Source organism: Microdochium trichocladiopsis (genome assembly GCF_020744255.1).
Source record: "Microdochium trichocladiopsis strain MPI-CAGE-CH-0230 chromosome Unknown B0I36scaffold_2, whole genome shotgun sequence".
NCBI classification, from domain to species: Eukaryota; Fungi; Ascomycota; class Sordariomycetes; order Xylariales; family Microdochiaceae; genus Microdochium; species Microdochium trichocladiopsis.
Window position 1 is genome coordinate 18262 of NW_025763545.1, and position 16582 is coordinate 34843.

The window sequence follows — 16582 nt, forward strand, 5'->3', positions numbered from 1 at the left end:
ACCCACTGAACGCCCAAGACGATGATGGATAATGGTGTACCTTGAGGGCTACCTTTCGGCTCATCATGCGTAGTCTTTGCTTTTTAACAACATTTCTGTCAACATCGTGCCTCCAATATCATAAGTCTGCTTTCCTCACATTTCTGTGCAGCCTATAATGTTGAAATCCGGCGTGCTTGTGGCTGGGCAGCCGTCACAAGGTAGTGAGACAGACAGCGACGTCTCAGATGTGCCAAATTCATCCAAGTCGAGCCCTGGGCATGAACGAGGTATTAGACGAAAGTGAGTCGCAAGAGCTGTATGGAATCCGGCTGGGGGAGATCATGCTCACGTAGGACCTCCCAGGATCGACTTTTCAGTCCTACCACTTTTGTTTCTCGGCCTATTTGTCTTTCAGCTCGACCGGATGAACCTTGCAAGCGCACTCACCGCAGGGTTCGCAGCAGATGTCAACATTGACCAGGACACCATCAACCTCGGCAATCAGCTCATGTACATGGGCAATGTGGTCCTAGAGATACCGTCAAATATGCTCCTTCATTGGGTAAGCCCTCCCATTGTGCGGGTTCCTACGTTCATGGCCTGGGAACTGACACAAGTACCTTGCAAAGATTGGTCCACAGAAATGGATATCCGCGCAAGTCATCATGTTCGGCACAACTGCTTGCTTGCAAGTCTTCGTCACAAACCGTGCCGCGTTCATCGCGACACGCCTCATCCTCGGCCTGACAGAGGCGGGGTACATCCCTGGAGGACTGTACACGTTATCGACGTGGTACACACGACCCGAACTTGCCCGACGTGTTGCGGTGTTCTTCTTTGGCATGTTTGGCGGCAACGCGATGAGCCCGTTGCTCGCGGCGGGGATCCTGCAGCTCGAAGGGACCAGGGGGCTTCGCGGGTGGCAGTGGCTTTTCCTTGGTGAGTAGATCTGTCTCGCAGGCTGTATATGTTTGATGCGGGCTTTGCTCAATGAAATCTGACGCCGGGTTGAAGTTGAGGGTCTATTCACAATATGCGTAGGAGTCAGCCTGTTTCTCCTGCTGCCAGGGTGTCCAGAGCAGCCACGACCGTTTGGCAGTCCGGGACTCGTCAAGTTCTCGACCCAGGATTTGACAATTTTGCAAGAACGTCTCGAGGCAGAAAACCCGGAGCGCAAATCCGCTACGCAGGGCTCGCACGTCCCATGGGCGGTCGTTGTCCAGACCGTATGCCAGTACCGCCGATGGTTGCACTTTTTATCCAGCTTCTGTGTGTTCTCGACCTGGAGCCCGCTGACGACGTATACTCCTTCGATAATCATGTACGTCGTCTATCCTATGAAACAGTGCAGATAAAGGCCCCGCTGACGTGTGAGTGCGAGAAAAGGTCCCTTGGCTTCACCCGCATCCAGGCCAACGCCCTCGCCGCGGTTGGCGCCTCGCTGGCTCTGGTGGTGATATTCATCTTCGCTTGGCTCAGCGACCGCACTCAGCAGCGCGGCGCCACCGTCTTAGCGGGCCAGTCGTGCTATCTTGTCGTGCTAGTCGTGGCTCGCTTCGTGCACCCTCATGTCGGGAAGTGGCCGCGCTGGGCCCTCTGGACTGCCATCAACAGCTTTGCCGTGGGGTACCATCCGGCGCATAACACGTGGTTGCAGGTAAATTGCAAGGATCCGAGGGAGAGGAGTATAAGTATTGCGTGAGTTCTCTGGTCCTTTTCGCGACTCTCTTTAAGGGTTTGGCAGCTGACAAGATTGCTAGAATGTGGTGCATGTCGTCCATTAGCGGCATGATGGTGGGCGCGCGCTACTTTCGTGCCGAGGACGGGCCATAGTAAGCTCAACTGACTGTCCGCCGTGACGAGACTGACAGGCCAAACTGTGGCCCATGCTGACATGTCATCGTAGCTATCCGCAGGGTTTGCAGCTCATGATCATCATGGTGTCCGTGGGTATGCTCTTTGCTGCGGGCCAGATGGTCGTGTATATCATGCACAACAAAAGACTCGCGAAGAGTTCCATCACAGCTCGAGACGGAAAGGGCATAATGGTGTACAGACCTTGACTATTAGCCTGCCTTTAATTCCTGGCAGCGATCATGTCTAAAGACAGCACGCAAGCACACCCGGACCCATCAACGCATGCCAGTGCTCAAAAAGAAAAACATCTTAATGTTCTTATCAACATAACTCCGACTCGACGCCACTGAAGAGGCTTTCTCACGCTGCTGCTGGATACCGCGACACCTCGCGCATGTGCTCCGGCGTCCCCAGCGGCTGCATTGTATCCTGGCCGTTGCGGCGCTGGGCGACCTTGCGGTTGCAGTTGTTGCAGTAGTGGCTCACATGGCTCTTCCACTGCTTCGCGTATGGGACCACGGTCCCGCCTATAGTGGTGAGGAAGAGGCCCGTCGCAGCGGCGCTGTGGGGTGGCGAGCGAGGCACTTGACGTCAACACTTGAGCACGAAGTTTCGGAGTACACGGCGGCAGGACGTAATGAAGAGGAGTGGAATAATATAATATGACGTACTGGGTGGCCAGTGACGGCTTCTTCTTCACACGCGTTATCGAGCGGCGCTGGCAGAACGGGCAATCGACCGTGTCGGGCTGATCACCCAGCAGATGCAGAGGCGTAACTGTCGCGGCGCTGAAGCTTCCGAGTGCAGTCGACTGACTAGCGATGCTGTCGCGCTGGTGAGGATAGATCTGCTGCTCGCGGATCTTGTGTGGATCAATATCGGGCCGGATGTCGACGGACTGGTGCGACGTGACTACCTCGGGGAGCCCGCCGTCGTCAATGTATGGGAGTGGACTGTGGGCTTTGACTGGTGGCTTGTAATCTGTGGTTTTGGTACTGGACTCGGGCTGGGGATCAAAAGGATTTGATGAAAGCTTCTCGCTTTGTGAGGGTGGTGTTGTCGAGCTTGCAGAGTATGAAGGAGGGGAGTCGTGTGTCGTCGAGGAGGCGCTGTTGGATCTCGTGGGCGCCATGATGCCAGATGTTGTGCTTCTAGGAACACTCGAGTAGGAAAAAGCGATATAAGGGCAGTTTGCGAGAGGCTGGAGCAGTGCTAGAGCTCTGAGATATGATCTGGTGGTCACCCCAGAGAAGCAACGGCCTAGACGAGAGGCAGTGCTTACAGTTACAAAGAGCGGGGGTGCCCGCAAGAAATACTCAAGCCACGCGCGACGTGCCGCCATTACCCTTGATACCAAAACCCTGCACTAATAATATCTGGCGTCGTGGGGTAGCAGGACGTGTTGAGGTGGACGAAAGAGGACATCCTGCCTTCAAGCCCCGTTGCCCAGCGGCGATTGCGAGTGCGTCGGCAGCTTGGCACCCCGCTCGTCGCAAAATGATGCCCCTTTCCGGAAGGGATGGACCCTGAGCTGACAGGCTTTTGAGGTCAGCCGTAGTGGCCCACCTGGCCACTGGTGAACATCCATGCGCGTCGACTGGGATGTTGCACTATTTAGCACTCTGGGGCCTTGCCTGTTTAGGTGGATTGCGCGCCGGACGCAGCTGACCTCGCACTTTGAGGGGCTCGGCTTCACTTGGTACATGCAAAGTGCCAAAGTCAATGGAAAGGACCTGCATGCGACAGGGTTCCTGAGAAGGAGGCATAAGCGCCTCAAGAACAAGGGATAGTCATTAACAAACATGCTCGCTGATAGATACTGTCCATTACCTGTTCCCATAACCCGAAACGCCATTTGCCATTCACCAATAACCATGAGGTTTTTTGCTCAGCACATGAACATCGCTCCTCCACTAAAACCCGCCTTGACGGGTGTTCCCGTTGGCTCCCATGCCTTCAGACGCGACAAACTCGTAGACCGCATTCCAGTCGTCCGGCCCGGGCAGGAATGACTGGGTGGCCCAGTCATTACAGAGCTCCATGCACGAGCCGTCGCCCGCGGACTGCTGAGGTCGAAAGAGGTTCCAGTTGAACTCGACTGCCGTCTGGTACGCGTTGGCGGGCTGATATACGGCTGGGACCGTGGGTATGGGAGTTGACACAGCCGCCGCATTGCTGCTGGCTGGAGAGTAGCCATCGCTGTAGTGGCTCTGCGGAGGATACTGTTGTGGTGTGTGGTACTGTGTCACCAGCTGTGGCTGCGGTGGCGATGGCTGCTGCTGCTTCTGCTCCTCTTGCTGCAGTTCCCGTCGCAGCAGCGTCTGTTGTAGTTGTTGTTCCTGTCCATGCAAGAGCTGCCGCTGCTGCTTCGGATGGCGGATACTGACCCTGCCAAAGTACGGGATCACGACATCGTACTCGTCCGGCCCTGCGTACATCCCGTGCCTGACGGCATGCAGATGCTCCAGCAGGTCCGCCGACTGCCGCGGCACGATGCAGTCGAGCACCCGCGACTTGGCCCGCATGTCGCGCGCAAAGTCGGCCACGACGCCCCACAGCCGCTCCTCCTCGCTCGCCAGCCTGCGCGTCTGCTGCGACAGGAGGTCCGCCACTAGCACGACGGCGCCGCTGAACGTGGCAAAGTCGAGCCAGTCGCACGCGACCGGCAGGCCGTGGCACGTGGGCAGCTCCCGGAAGGCCCGCAGCATGCCCTCGGCCGAGGCGAGAGCGACATCGCGACTGTACTGGTACCGCCGGTCGTCCTTGGCCGGGAGGACGTAGGGGAGGTGCACGAGGTGGTTGATGTAGTGGTAGAAGAAGATGACGGCGGCCTGCCAGAAGGGCTGGCCGAGGGCGTGGCCGTGCGTGTCGCCCCGGGTCAGCAGCCACCACTCGGCGGGGATCATGGCCCGGAGCCTGTCAACCTCCTCGGTGATCTTGGCCGTCTGGGAGTACGCAGTGGCGGCCTGCTGTGGAGAGTGGTTACGCTCGGCAATGTGCCCGCAGATGAGCATCGCCTGGTCCATGATGTCGTCCATAGGGGACCCGGACTGGGACGGCACAGTCGACACAGTCGGCAGGTTGAGAAAGGGCTCGGGCACAGAATGTGGCACGCCCAGGAAGAGCGTCATCTGTCGGTCTGCCCGCCAGAGGCCAGTCCAGATGTCACGGCCTCGCGTGTTTGCAGGGTCGCTGGCATCGAGGCGGTGCAGGCCGAGGAGCAGAGCATTGTCGAGGGCGAGCCGGATGGACTTCCACCCTTGCCGTGGCCGCCCCAGGTTGAGCTGCCACTTGTACTGCACCATGAGTGCCTCGAGGGCGTCGAGGCTGCCGGACTCCTCCAGGGCCGCGGCTGCCAGCTCGCGAGACGCCTCGTAGAGCCTCGACGCCAGGTCCGCGGTTGGCAGGGCAAAGTCTGTCGCTGGACGCCGCTCCACAAAGTCCCGGGGCAGCTGTGAGATGCACAGGCTGAGCCACGCCAGGCGCTTTGCCGCACCGCCATCGTCACAGCCAGGGAGCTCCTCGCTTACAAAGGCGCACGCCTCGGCCACGGTGTTGGGGAAATGTGTCGCCACGGGCCAGACGGACCAGAAAGGCTGCGTCAGCTCGAACACGGCCTGCAGAGTGTTTCTCTCGGGCACGAGGGACGATCGCAACCTTGTCCGAACAAGGTCCTGCTTTGGGCTATCAGTCACAGCTGGAGATGAGCCGCCCCCATGGTCGCTGGGCGCAGGAGTGAGCAGCGTGTCCCGGAGATAATGGAGCAGTGGCGCCGTAGCAAAAGCGCCGTCGCTGCCAGAGAGGGCACGGGCTGTCGCGCTCGCGACCGAAGGCGACTGTGCCTGTGACTGTGAGTGCACGAGGGCATATGACTGGAGCGGTGGTAACAGCTTGTCCGACTCGTCCGACAGCAGCGACTCGAGGACCGAGGCGAGCAAGCGGGAGGATTGAGCCGAGTCGTCCAGTGAAGAGGCACCGGCGGAGCCATTGTTGTCCCGTGGCGAGGGCCCAGTGTCGGCCAGGGGCGCCTGCGAGAGCTTCTCCAAGACAGCCTTGAGCTTGGGAAACTGGCTCAGGGGCAGAGAGTCGGGCAGTGACAGCTGTCTCCCGCCCAGCCCGGTCCTGGAGTCCCTTCCTCCTCCTCCTCGGCGCCCGTCTTCTTCGCTGAACTCGGCAGGCAAGCCCTGGGGCACGCACTTGATGCGGTGCAGCACGCACTGGCGACACCGTGAGGCGCCCGGCGCCACGATACAGCGGACCTTGCGCCGGCGGCACTCGAGGCAGCTCTTGGTGCCGAGTCGCATCGGTTTCGGCCGAGCAGGCTCGGTCGTCTTGGAAGGCGTCATGCCGGACGGTGCTGGCTCCGGAGGCACACGGCCCAGTCTGCGGGGAGAGGGAGCGTACGCGACGCTCGATGATGGCTTCCAGGCTTCAGGGGGATGGTCCACTGCGCCACGGAATGAGCCGACGGTGCGGGGGCTGCGAATCGCTCGCTTCGCATGCAGCGATGGGCCAAGAGATGTACGCGAATATGCGGCGGTTGTGCCGTGGCTGGAAGGTGCGTGAATGTGGTGATAGGATGACAAACAAGAAAGGCTCGAGGCTGTCGGCCCAGCTCGGACGCGCGCGGCCTTGAGCTGTCAGCACGTCGCATTTAATTGTTGTTGGTCCGTATCTGCCGGGACCAGGGGCCCTAGCTCCCAGTGCTAGCTAAACGGACTTGTCAGCCACGTACGTCTGCGGACTTAGGCTGAGGGGGGTGGGCAGGCCGCCAGTGACTAATCATCCCTACGTATGCAGCACCAATGCCAATGCCTGCCGTCCACAATGGACCCCTTGGTGGCGTGAGACCCCTGACCCACCTCAAGTCGGACGAGTCGGACGAGGTGTGCAGGACCTCACTTGGCCGCGTTGTGCTGACGAAGAAAGCTTGCGAATGGCGACACTTCGTAGGAAAGATGTCCCAGGTCTCGGAGCATATAGAGGAAGACTCAAGCCTTGGATTTCTGACATCCGTTCTCACTACGACACAGCAAACCCAGCATCGGCTTTAGCTTCACTCTTGTACACTCTCTGCTTGATCTCTGACACAGCTCGTCAACAACACAAGTCTTTTTATATAAACGCACCAAAAAGCCAGCAGACATATCAAAAGATGGGCCAGAACGAAGAACTCAAGGCAATCAGCGCCAACTTCAAGAAGATTGGCGACCCGGCAACTCTTGAAAAAATTTATGGTGGCCTCGACAAGTTCACCGCCGTTTACGACCCCAGCACCGCCGCTGTCAAGGCCGGTGACAAGTTGCCAGACTTCACTATGACCGACGCTACCGGCAAGCCAGTCTCCAGCAGCGAGCTTCTGAGCCAAGGTGCAATCCTCGTCACCTTCTACCGCGGCAGCTGGTGCCCGTACTGCAACGTTGCCGTGCAGTACCTCCAGCAAAACCTCGATGCCTTCAAGGCCAAAGGGGTCACGCTGGTGGCCATCTCCCCAGAACTGCCGGACTACTCCTTGTCCCTGGTGGAGAAGCAGGAGCTCAAGTTCCCCGTGCTGACGGATTTGCACAACGAATATGCCAAGAAGCTCGGCATCCTCTACGACCAGTCTAGCGCGCGCGAGCTACATGGCAAGGTTGGGGTCGATCTGAAGGCCCGCAACGACGAGGACACATGGGAAGTCCCGCTGCCCACCACGTTGCTTGTGGACAAGGGGGGTGTGGTCAGAAACGTGCACATTGAGGCAGACTTCAGAAAGAGGCTCGACCCTGCGGACGCGCTGGCATGGGCGGATGCCTTGTGAGGCTGGAGGGGCCGTGGTCGTTCACTAGTGTTGTGTGAGCAAGTCGAGTGTGTAAACTGGAGCCTGCGCCTGTTTCGGCTGATGGCGTGGGTTTAGCAGCTTGTATTGAATCGAATTGAAAAGAGAAAATAAAAAAAACAAAAACAGTCACATCGTTACTTTGAAACTCACCATTTCAATAGTCGTCAGTGTCTTGTTCACTCCAACCAGTGATGCTCTATTAACATTTGCTTCTTTTTCATGCATATCCGGCTTTAAAGACCAATGTCGCGTGTGTGTCTTCATCTGCCAACGCTGGAGAAATTGGAACGATGGGCCGATTCTCATGGGAAGTTCAGAGCCGCGACTTGTGCCTAGCAGTGCCGTTCTCGACAGCGCCACCACCTCTCGGCTCACGAGAACCAAGTCCTAAACGCTGAACCACAAGGACAGTCACCTCTCTGGCCACACCCCAGCTAATCTCAAAGCCGCGCCCGCCGGCGCCATATGCATGCACGACAGCGCCGCCACCCTGCTGCCCATCTTGACACTCGACTCGCATGCCTCCCTGCCGGGTCGGTCGCCTGCCGACAATGTCTGCAATGACACGCAGTGGCTGCCTGGCCCCGTCGTCTCCGGCTACAGTCTTGCTGAGCAACCCAGGCTGCAGCTTCTGTGCAGCCTTTAAGAGCTGGTCGCGGGTGCTTGGTAACGGAGCGAGGGCCCAGTTGTTGGGCTCTTTTGTGCCGCCAATGACGGTTCCGCCGCCGAAGAAGCGCGGGATGGCGAAGCTCCAAGTCCCGTCCGCATTTTGGCGTGTGATGGTCTCGTTGATGCCGGTGAGGTTTGTGAGTGCAGTTTGCCCTGGCGCGAGTTGGCTCGTTAGCTACGATATGGCCAACGCCGGCATGTTGTGAGGCCGCTGGGTTTATGTACAACGTGGTCGGAGGAGGGCACGTGTCGTTCTTCGGACGCTCCAGCTGTGCGGGCTGAAATCAGTGACTTTCGAAGGGAACATACCTCGTGTGGGAAAGTAAGCAGGATCGCCGAAACCTGACCCGCTGGCATTGACGACGAGCCTCACGTCCGCACAGACAGCAAATGCCTCGGCTACGCTCGCCAATTGCCTGACGGCCGTCCTTCCACCACAGAGCAGGAACTTCTTGAGCAGGCTGGCACAGTACAGTGGGGAGTTGACACAATACGTGTCGTACTCGAACCCAAGCTTGACTCCCTCTGGCAGCTCACCCTCAGCCAACCGGCGGTATCCAGGCAGACCCGTCTCCTGCCCGAAGGACTCGGCGGTCTGACTGACATAGCTCTCTGGAGGCGCCTCGAGATACTCTCTGCCCCTGACGGCAGTAACCCCGATCCACGGCTCCTCCACGACCTGTCGCTTGAAGGTCTCGCACGTGGACTTGAGCCATTGCGCTTCTCTGTCGAGTTGCACATCGCCGTTGACCGGGATCGGCCGGACATGTGCCCCGGCCCACATGGAGGCATAGTTGGCGGACGTGTCGGTCTCGATGCCGGCCACGGCGTGGGGCCACTCGCGTGCCACGATGACAATGTCGAGCTTGTCGCCCAGGGCAGCCTGGATGCACAGCGCGCTCGTGAGGCCAATGATGCCGGCGCTGCGGTAGGTTTAGACATTGTAGTGAATGGGGATCATATATGTCCAGTGGTCCAAACGTACCCGATGACGACGACAGCCGGCCGTGGCGGAGCCGACCTGCTGGCCTGAGTACCTGTGGCCATGACAAGCCTGGTGTATGCTATTATGGCCGGGCGGCTTTTGTCAACGGCTCGGCTGGATTGTGTCCGTCGAGAGTTGCGTGCAAGAATGAGTAGTCCAAGATATGCTGGAAGATCGAGAGCTCTCGAAAAAGAGACTGACCCCACACAACACCTCACCTGGGCAGAGCTGTATGGCGGTGCCGCCGTTGTCCGAGACCGGCGCCCCACAGCCCGGCTGCTGCCTGGGCCAGGCCGGACCAACGAACGTCAAGGTCGCCCAGGTATAATGCCTCCGTGTGGGAAGGTTCTTCCATCATCCAAAGTTGGATGAACTCCATGACTGGAGAGCTGAAGAAAGGCCAGTCGTGAAAGAACGGCCAACCAGAGAGTGGCAGGCCTGAGGTCTCCGGCGCAATCCGGGACCATGTGGGTGTTGTTGACACCGTACGTTGCTGGGCTGACCGTAGCATCAGCTAGTAATTGCATAGCCGTCTGCCTATTGAATCGTGAACATCCATCTTTCGTCAAGCTTGATGTCCTTGTCTTGCTGCAAACTTCATTCAAGTAACAGCACTGGGATTAACACGGCTTTTCTTTCATTAATGCTCGTCCGCCGCGTTGAAAGAGAGCTCGAGAGCTTCAAAGCCTGGGGAAAATGAAAGGAAGTCATCTATTCATATCCACCGTGCGTTGAGCAAGGACGATAAAAACAGTTTCGGACAAGTCCCCTGTAGTTTCGGGTAGAGCCAAAAGGTTTGACCTGGTAGCCCCGTTTGCAGACCCGAGGGTAGTGTGTAGAGACCTTAACCAGATTGCTGTGATTGTCGCTTGGATCACGGCCGGGATGAACCCAGAGTCTGTAGTGATCAATCAAAACTAAGCGAAGTGCGTGATCCTTTATGGTTGCCCTAAACCGAGCATACTGGGTCATTTGCCCGTCTTGCCTCCCTAAGCCACAATCCTCTTCCACTCCACGTAGCGCTCCTTTGTCGAAGTACTGCTGCGAAGCAGTCGGTCAAATTCCTCCTGCGCGCCTTTCTGATCCGGTTGGAGCCTAAGAATGTATGGCCACTTCTCGATAATGGTGTGCTTGTTCTTCATGGTGACGCCACAAACGTGGCCGAACTCGGTGAGTTTGAACTTCTCCACGAATCTAGAATAACTGTTAGCTGATGCTGCAAGCATACATGTGCGTGTCCACGCTTCTCTCACCGGTCAAAATAGCGGTCGTGGCTGGCCACGTAGTCCTTGGAAGAGATGAACTTTATCATGGCAGGGTCATTCTTGCTTGCCAGTCGTCTCGTGGGCGGCATGTATTTGATCAAAGTTCTCATCACCGGGCCGTCTGGGGACATCTCAAGGATCTCGTCCTGCTCGTTCCTATTCTCGTCGACGGCGTTCATAAAGAGGGTGATCAGTGTTGCGTGCGGATTCATCGCGTGAGTTTGGAGCAACGGCGCCAAAAGTCCCACGGTCTGATGCGGGCCCACGTACCCGCAGTCTGAGATATTCGACACCTAGTGATAGAAACAGAGTAGGTCAGCGTAGTCCGGCTGGGTCATTATGTGGCGCGGATATCGCTAGAGATTACTTCAATTCTATCAAAACGTTCAGACTCGCCCAATAGTTCTGGGAGCTTGACAGCGTCCACGTGGAGAAACCTGAGCTCCACAGCCCGTAGGCTGTACAGTCGATGAAGAAAAGACTTCAGAGTGTTGTGTATGTGCTTGGACAGTTTTCCGTAAAGATCCGCGGTAGCCTGGCCGCTGGAAGTAGCTTCAATCTCTTTCAGCGTCCACCCGCTAAGCGGATCAGCATTGTCAAACATTGGCCATCCGTTCGCGTTGGAAAAAAAGGTGCTACAGGAGTGGTCAGTATCACATTGTCATGGTAACTTGAGATTAAGCCTCTGCTTACGGGTTCGGGACCACGAAATCGTCGCGACTGGCACCGAACGGGAGAAGTAGACCGTCCTTCCAGAAGCGAGTCTTGGCGACCCGGTGAGCTGGCGAGAAAAACAGCAGGTGTCTGTCACGGTAGTCAACCCGGGACTCAGCCTGCGTGACAGCCTGGCGGATCCGGGTAGCCTTCGAGCCATCCAAGCCTTGCGGCAGATCCATGTAGGACAGCAGTCGAGTCCAAGTCGACTGTGTCAAAACAAGTCTAAGCGAGTGCTTGCCAAGTTTCCAGGTTTTGGCCTGTAGGCTGCCCGGGCTCTTTGCCTTGATCTTAACACAGACGTCTTGGATTAGAGGCCTGATCCGTGCTTGGACTGCCTCGTAGTGGGACTTGCGAATAAGGCAGGAGTACCAGAAGTGTAGAATGCAGTCAATCGCCTCTTCTGCATCTTCTAGAACGAGTGCGATGAGGAGCATGATGATATTCCGCGCAACAACATCCAAGTCTCGGTCATTCAGCGTCACTCGGACCGTGCCAGTGTAGCTCTCTGGCAGCTCGGCGAGTGTCTTGAAAAGATTGCGAAGGTCGCCGGACGCTGTTATCCGTGGACAATCGTGTCAGGCAACAAAGTTGGCTCGAAGTCCCTGCAACCGAAATAGGACATACCAGCAAATAGAAGAGTCAACGGCCCGTCGTATGCGACGCCTTCATTGTCGACGAGCTTTAGGACGTCATAGGCAGGCATATTTCCCCACAGGTACTTCCTGCCACCGAACTGCTCCCCAACCCCGCCGCGGACGAAGTCGGGCATGCGGTTCTGTAAGGCCCATTGTGGCTGCCAGGTGGTCTTGCCAACGGGGCATTTACAGTCGATCTTGTGCTGGGGCCAATGCGACTTCTGGCAGGTTGAGCCGCAATACTGCGACGAACGATCTTTCAGTAGAATGTCGGCGGGAGGACGGACAAATACTCACCGTGACAAGTAAACAGCCCTTGCAAGCGAAATGCCCGGTCTTCTGGCACGTTGTGCTCTCAGGGGACCAGCCCGCGCAAAAAGCTTCCGACATGGTCTTTCAGGGACAAGGAAATGCGAAGGGAAGTGCAAATAGTAGATCTCGCAAGACTCCTGCAAAAGAAAAAAAAAGGAGGATGGACAAGGCTCTGAGCGCTCAATCGAGGAAGCCTGACAGATGGAAGGGGGGGGAGGTCCCTTCCCCTCCTTGACAACTGCGGAAGGCGTTTCATGCAGGTCTCTGTTGGTCGCTGTTGGTCTCTGTTGGTCTCTGTTGGTCGCTGTCGGAGTTACATCATGCCGATGATGCCCAAAGAATGCCTGATCAGGCTGAGGCTTGTGAGATTGTTTTTTCAGTGTGTCTTGACATGCCCTGCGCACGGTTCGTTTGTGTTTGAGCCAGCAAGAAGGTGAGCCACACGCGAGATAAAGCATCTAGCCACAAAAGAAGTCATGCCCAACACCAGTGCCAGCGTTGCCCATCGTATTTGAGGTGACCCACCAAGTCTGAGAGCAGTCGCTGTCATAACGGCGACGGATGGCCCGTGCGCAGTACATACACCCGGCGCCTTCGAGACGTAGGTGACCTCCATGTTGCAGAATGAAAGCACAATAAAACAGCATGTCCTATAAGAACCAAATAATAGTCCACGATATGTGAGGAGATTGAGAGCTCTCTTTCGGGAAACCGACCCCACACAGTACTCAGCTTCGTGGAGGTGAATGACTCCGAGACCGGCGACCCACAACTCGGGTGCCGCTCCGCCCCGCCTCGGTCGAACTAACGTCAACTACAACCTGAGCTGCGAATGCTCATCTCGGGATGCTCGTTTGCCCTCGCTGAATGCCTGCGTGAGGAGCTTCCCGTGCTATGCGAGATGGGATAATCTCTACGACTGGAATGCCGAGGAAATGCCAGGCGTGAAAGAGCGGCTGACCTGAGAGTCACAAGCCAACGGTCACCGACGCAGTCCGGGACGACGTGGCGGGCAGGGGCTGGCTTGAGTGCCGCTTGACATCGTATGTTGCTCGGCTGACCTCAGCCATAGCTGGCAATTGCATGACCGCGTGCCCGAAAGAATAATGCTGGACATCCATCTCCCGTTGGGCTTGATGTTCTTGTATTCCTCTAACTTCATTCAACCCACGGTATTGGAATTGGTTCAGCCTTTCTTCCACATCTGCTCTCACACGTACGAGCAATATTTTCCCACGCCTAGGTCCAGTCCGCTATATGTTTTCGATCCCTTGAGAGACCGCACGAAACATCACAACGACCGAGTTCTCACGATGCCCTGCGCAGAAACCAGCACAGGCCGGACTGACAAGCAGAAGTCATGTTCAGGCTCGTGTTCGAAGAGTGGCGGCGCATGCAGCTCCCGATCTGGTAGTACCAAGCTTGGGTCGCCGACGGCAACACTGGAGATTGAGGACGCGCCGATGCTGCCAAGTGTACACTCGGAGTCTGCCAGCGACCAAAAGAGCCCAGTAGTACCGCCGCCTCATCGTCACCGGCCAAGGACAATTCGAGGCCATACCTAAGGGCGACCCAATCGCGAATTTCTGGTATGGCGGCGTAAGCCCCGGACAGAGAGCACGTCACAGCGTCATTGAAAATTCCTGAAAGACAGCGCGACAGCCACAGCCATTACTCCAGAAGACACAAAGGGGGTATCATATTACACACGCAAAAGACCAACGACAACACACCGCGACTGCCGCTTGCACCCTCCATCCGCGTTCATCCTCTCAGTCATACTGTATCGTGAAGCTCTTGCTCTGGATGATGGCCTTGTCGCTCCGGTCATCCGCCAGACTGCCCGTTCCCACCGCGATATCGTGCGTCCCGCCCACCACGCCCAGGACGTGCTCGAGGTCGTCCTTGCTCTGGTTCTTGGTGCCGTTGAGCGAGCGCAGCCCGGCTACCTGCCTGGGGCGCGCCGAGTCGTTGCTTCCGCGGCCATGCCCAGACTGACCACCTTTCTTGCTCGTCAGCGTCGCGAGCTGCGTCCCCGGGGGCGAGCCGTCCTCGTCGTCGGTGAACCGGTGGTATTCTCCGTCCCCGGCGGCGCCGTCGAGCGGGAACGTGCGGCTCTGCTGCCGCCGCGACCCGCCACCGTTGCTCTTGCTCTTGTGGAACATGCGGTATCCGCTGGATTTCGAGTTGGCCCCGCTGCTGCCGTTGTAGTGGAGTTGTGGCTGGCCCGAGGCTGGGTCGCCCCCAGACGAGGCAGACCCGAGGAGGCCGAAGCCAAAGTGCGCAAAGAACTTGCTCAGGGTGGGCATGGAGCCGCAGATGATGAAGAGGTTGGCTTCGACGAAGCTATTGGGAGTTCAAGAAACAGCGTTAGTCGGTATGCTCCATGGTTTGGAAAGAGGGGACAAGAAGAGGGCCCCGAAGAGGGGTCGGTGGTTACTTACACCCAGACGCTGGGCGCTGCGGTATCCCATGTGACGTCGTTGCTGGTTAGCATGGGGAAGAGGTAGAAGAGGCGCACAACAGATGTGATTATTGTCCTATGCTCGTCAGCCATGGACACAGTGGCTAATCAGAGCGTCCTATCTTCCAGTGAGACTCACATTGACGCGATCAAAAACACAATCAGCGCTCCAATCTTGAGCTGCCGCTTCATGTTTAGCCCCACCACCATCTTGAGCGGCAGGAGAAAACAGATCAGGTCTGTGACAATGTTGGAGACCGCGGTGATGATGTACAGCGGTGGCAGGGCGATGCACTCGCCTTCGTCGGCCGGGAAGAAGACGTCCCACGCCTTCTGTAATGGCCGGCAGGGAAATACCATGATGAGCGTGCAGACAATAGTGTAGATGGAGACGAGAGCGATGGACGCCCACACGACGTTGCGCCACCAGGTCTGCGGGCTGAGCTGGAGATAAAAAGTGAGTAGCGATAGCTTGGTGAAGCCGCTGCACAGCATGTAGACAGGCGCGCTCGAGTAGAGACCCTGCCAAAGAATCAAGGTCAGTGTCTGTGCCGCAACCTGTCACGGCAAAGCTGCGGCAAACCTTACCAGCTGGAACGTTGCATATTGGTCCATCGTCAGTTCCCAGCCGTGGATGTTGTCAACCCCGGCGATAATGAGCCCTACCACGTGCAGACGCGCATTAGAAGAATGGTCCCGACAAGTCGCGATTTGCGCTGCGGCTCGAGTCAATGCATCGGGCCGAGATACTCACATAGTGTAAGGGCTTGTGTGGCTACCGATGTGGCCTGTCTCGGCGTGTTAGCTCTGGCGTCTTTCCGAACGTCTCCAATGCCAATCTCACCCAAGCCAGAAGCATGAAAGCTAAAAGCGCATCAGGTCAGTAATCGGATCCTTTTGAGAAAGGGTTGGCCACAAAAACTCAAAAGCACGGGCACAGGCACGGATACTCACCATCGTCGAGGTGCAGACCCTTGAGCAGGAAGATCTTGGTGTAGAAGCGTTGGGAGATGGCGAGCGCCGCGAGTGTCGCACCAACGGCGCAGACGACGTAGTGCTCAACGACTTTGCTGCGCTGCGGGTTCTCGAGATCGATCACGTATCCCTCGGGCGGCGGGAGCACCAGCTCGACGCCGTTGTAGAGGTAAGGCATCGTGGCAAGCTGAGGTGAGGCGAGGCGAGGTTGGGCGCCTTGAGCCCTCTCCCCCTTCCTGTCGGTGTCGTCGCAGACTGGTCTGTGTTGGAGATGCCAACGCACAATGATGATGGCAGATATGGCGATCTTCCAAGGCCGCCGACGCAAGATTCGTGCGTGCCCAACCAGAGGTGTGTGGCCTGATGTTCAAGCAGAGAGTTTCGTAGTTGAGGTTGAGAGATCCACCGACTAGACGCCGCCTAGAAGGTCGCGGATCTGCTCGAACTATCTAGGGCGAGATCAAACAGCGCATGCGGGCGCCGCCCAAACGTCCAGCCAAGACCAAGAAGGAAAAGGCAAAAAAGCAAGATCTGCGGGGGAGGGCAACGGGGCTGACATCTCCTTGCCAACACGGGCCCTCCTTACCAAATGTGCAAAGGGCGCTCGGTCGCCCGCCGATCGGCACTTCCGTATGATCCAGCAAGGATGAACCTGGTAGTCCCTGCTCTGGGCATTTATGAGGAGAGGCAGCACGGCAAGTAAATGAAGAAGTTATGTCGCAAGCGAGGGCAATCTACTATTCTCGGACGGGGAGATTGTTCCGGGCAGTCGTTGCAGGCACGCGACAAAACTTCCAAGGCCCCAGGGTCCGAGAGGCGGAGGTGGCTGCCGTGGTGGAGGCTTGTCTTGCGTGCCGTCGGCTGTTGTGGCCCCGTGACTGAGATCCTGGCATGGCCACG

At 57.4% G+C, this 16582-nt stretch overlaps 8 protein-coding genes across 8 annotated transcripts; 3 read left to right on the plus strand and 5 right to left on the minus strand.

Moving 5' to 3' along the window:
* Positions 1–343: 343 nt before the first annotated feature.
* On the plus strand, positions 344–2045 carry B0I36DRAFT_282685 (major facilitator superfamily domain-containing protein; the record flags this gene model as incomplete). Its single annotated transcript, XM_046151523.1, has 6 exons — positions 344–544; positions 612–921; positions 997–1303; positions 1369–1680; positions 1743–1814; positions 1889–2045. The coding sequence occupies exons 1-6, from the start codon at positions 407–409 to the stop codon at positions 2043–2045; spliced, it is 1296 nt and encodes a 431-aa protein (XP_046016150.1). The 5' UTR covers positions 344–406.
* On the minus strand, positions 2031–3247 carry B0I36DRAFT_313169 (uncharacterized protein). Its single transcript, XM_046152591.1, has 2 exons — positions 2511–3247; positions 2031–2401 (listed from the first exon to the last, which is right to left on the minus strand). Exons 1-2 carry the CDS (start codon positions 3179–3181, stop codon positions 2200–2202), a joined length of 873 nt encoding a protein of 290 aa, XP_046016151.1. The 5' UTR covers positions 3182–3247; the 3' UTR covers positions 2031–2199.
* Positions 3248–3752: 505 nt separating this feature from the next.
* On the minus strand, positions 3753–6143 carry B0I36DRAFT_237392 (uncharacterized protein; the record flags this gene model as incomplete). The annotated part of the gene is made up of 2 exons (XM_046149533.1): positions 3753–5879; positions 6033–6143. The coding sequence occupies 2 exons, from the start codon at positions 6141–6143 to the stop codon at positions 3753–3755; spliced, it is 2238 nt and encodes a 745-aa protein (XP_046016152.1).
* Positions 6144–6787: 644 nt separating this feature from the next.
* Positions 6788–7809, plus strand: B0I36DRAFT_313173 (thioredoxin-like protein). The gene has a single exon (XM_046152592.1). The coding sequence runs from the start codon at positions 6995–6997 to the stop codon at positions 7637–7639; it is 645 nt and encodes a 214-aa protein (XP_046016153.1). The 5' UTR covers positions 6788–6994; the 3' UTR covers positions 7640–7809.
* Positions 7810–9511, minus strand: B0I36DRAFT_313174 (uncharacterized protein). Its single transcript, XM_046152593.1, has 3 exons — positions 9315–9511; positions 8639–9252; positions 7810–8482 (listed from the first exon to the last, which is right to left on the minus strand). Exons 1-3 carry the CDS (start codon positions 9374–9376, stop codon positions 7974–7976), a joined length of 1185 nt encoding a protein of 394 aa, XP_046016154.1. The 5' UTR covers positions 9377–9511; the 3' UTR covers positions 7810–7973.
* A 463-nt stretch (positions 9512–9974) lies between these two features.
* Positions 9975–12321, minus strand: B0I36DRAFT_402498 (uncharacterized protein; the record flags this gene model as incomplete). The annotated part of the gene is made up of 6 exons (XM_046161729.1): positions 9975–10508; positions 10568–10872; positions 10947–11214; positions 11273–11849; positions 11921–12173; positions 12229–12321. The coding sequence occupies 6 exons, from the start codon at positions 12319–12321 to the stop codon at positions 10304–10306; spliced, it is 1701 nt and encodes a 566-aa protein (XP_046016155.1). The 3' UTR covers positions 9975–10303.
* Positions 12322–13113: 792 nt separating this feature from the next.
* On the plus strand, positions 13114–13939 carry B0I36DRAFT_61312 (uncharacterized protein). Its single transcript, XM_046163096.1, has one exon. The coding sequence runs from the start codon at positions 13350–13352 to the stop codon at positions 13806–13808; it is 459 nt and encodes a 152-aa protein (XP_046016156.1). The 5' UTR covers positions 13114–13349; the 3' UTR covers positions 13809–13939.
* Positions 13940–14015: 76 nt separating this feature from the next.
* On the minus strand, positions 14016–16337 carry B0I36DRAFT_402508 (uncharacterized protein; the record flags this gene model as incomplete). Its single annotated transcript, XM_046161730.1, has 7 exons — positions 15662–16337; positions 15296–15423; positions 14847–15229; positions 14688–14783; positions 14384–14589; positions 14239–14320; positions 14016–14082 (listed from the first exon to the last, which is right to left on the minus strand). The coding sequence occupies exons 1-7, from the start codon at positions 15858–15860 to the stop codon at positions 14016–14018; spliced, it is 1161 nt and encodes a 386-aa protein (XP_046016157.1). The 5' UTR covers positions 15861–16337.
* Positions 16338–16582: the final 245 nt, after the last annotated feature.

Coding starts and splice junctions, on each gene's coding strand:
- B0I36DRAFT_61312 (XM_046163096.1), top strand. CDS start 13,350: ATGCTGGACATCCATCTCCCGTTGGGCTTGATGTTCTTGTATTCCTCT.
- B0I36DRAFT_313169 (XM_046152591.1), bottom strand. CDS start 3,181: ATGGCGGCACGTCGCGCGTGGCTTGAGTATTTCTTGCGGGCACCCCCG. Junction 2,402..2,510: donor AAGCCGTCACTGGCCACCCA/GTACGTCATATT, acceptor GCCACCCCACAG/CGCCGCTGCGACGGGCCTCT.
- B0I36DRAFT_313174 (XM_046152593.1), bottom strand. CDS start 9,376: ATGGCCACAGGTACTCAGGCCAGCAGGTCGGCTCCGCCACGGCCGGCT. Junction 9,253..9,314: donor CCGGCTGTCGTCGTCATCGG/GTACGTTTGGAC, acceptor AACCTACCGCAG/CGCCGGCATCATTGGCCTCA. Junction 8,483..8,638: donor TGCTTACTTTCCCACACGAG/GTATGTTCCCTT, acceptor AACTCGCGCCAG/GGCAAACTGCACTCACAAAC.
- B0I36DRAFT_313173 (XM_046152592.1), top strand. CDS start 6,995: ATGGGCCAGAACGAAGAACTCAAGGCAATCAGCGCCAACTTCAAGAAG.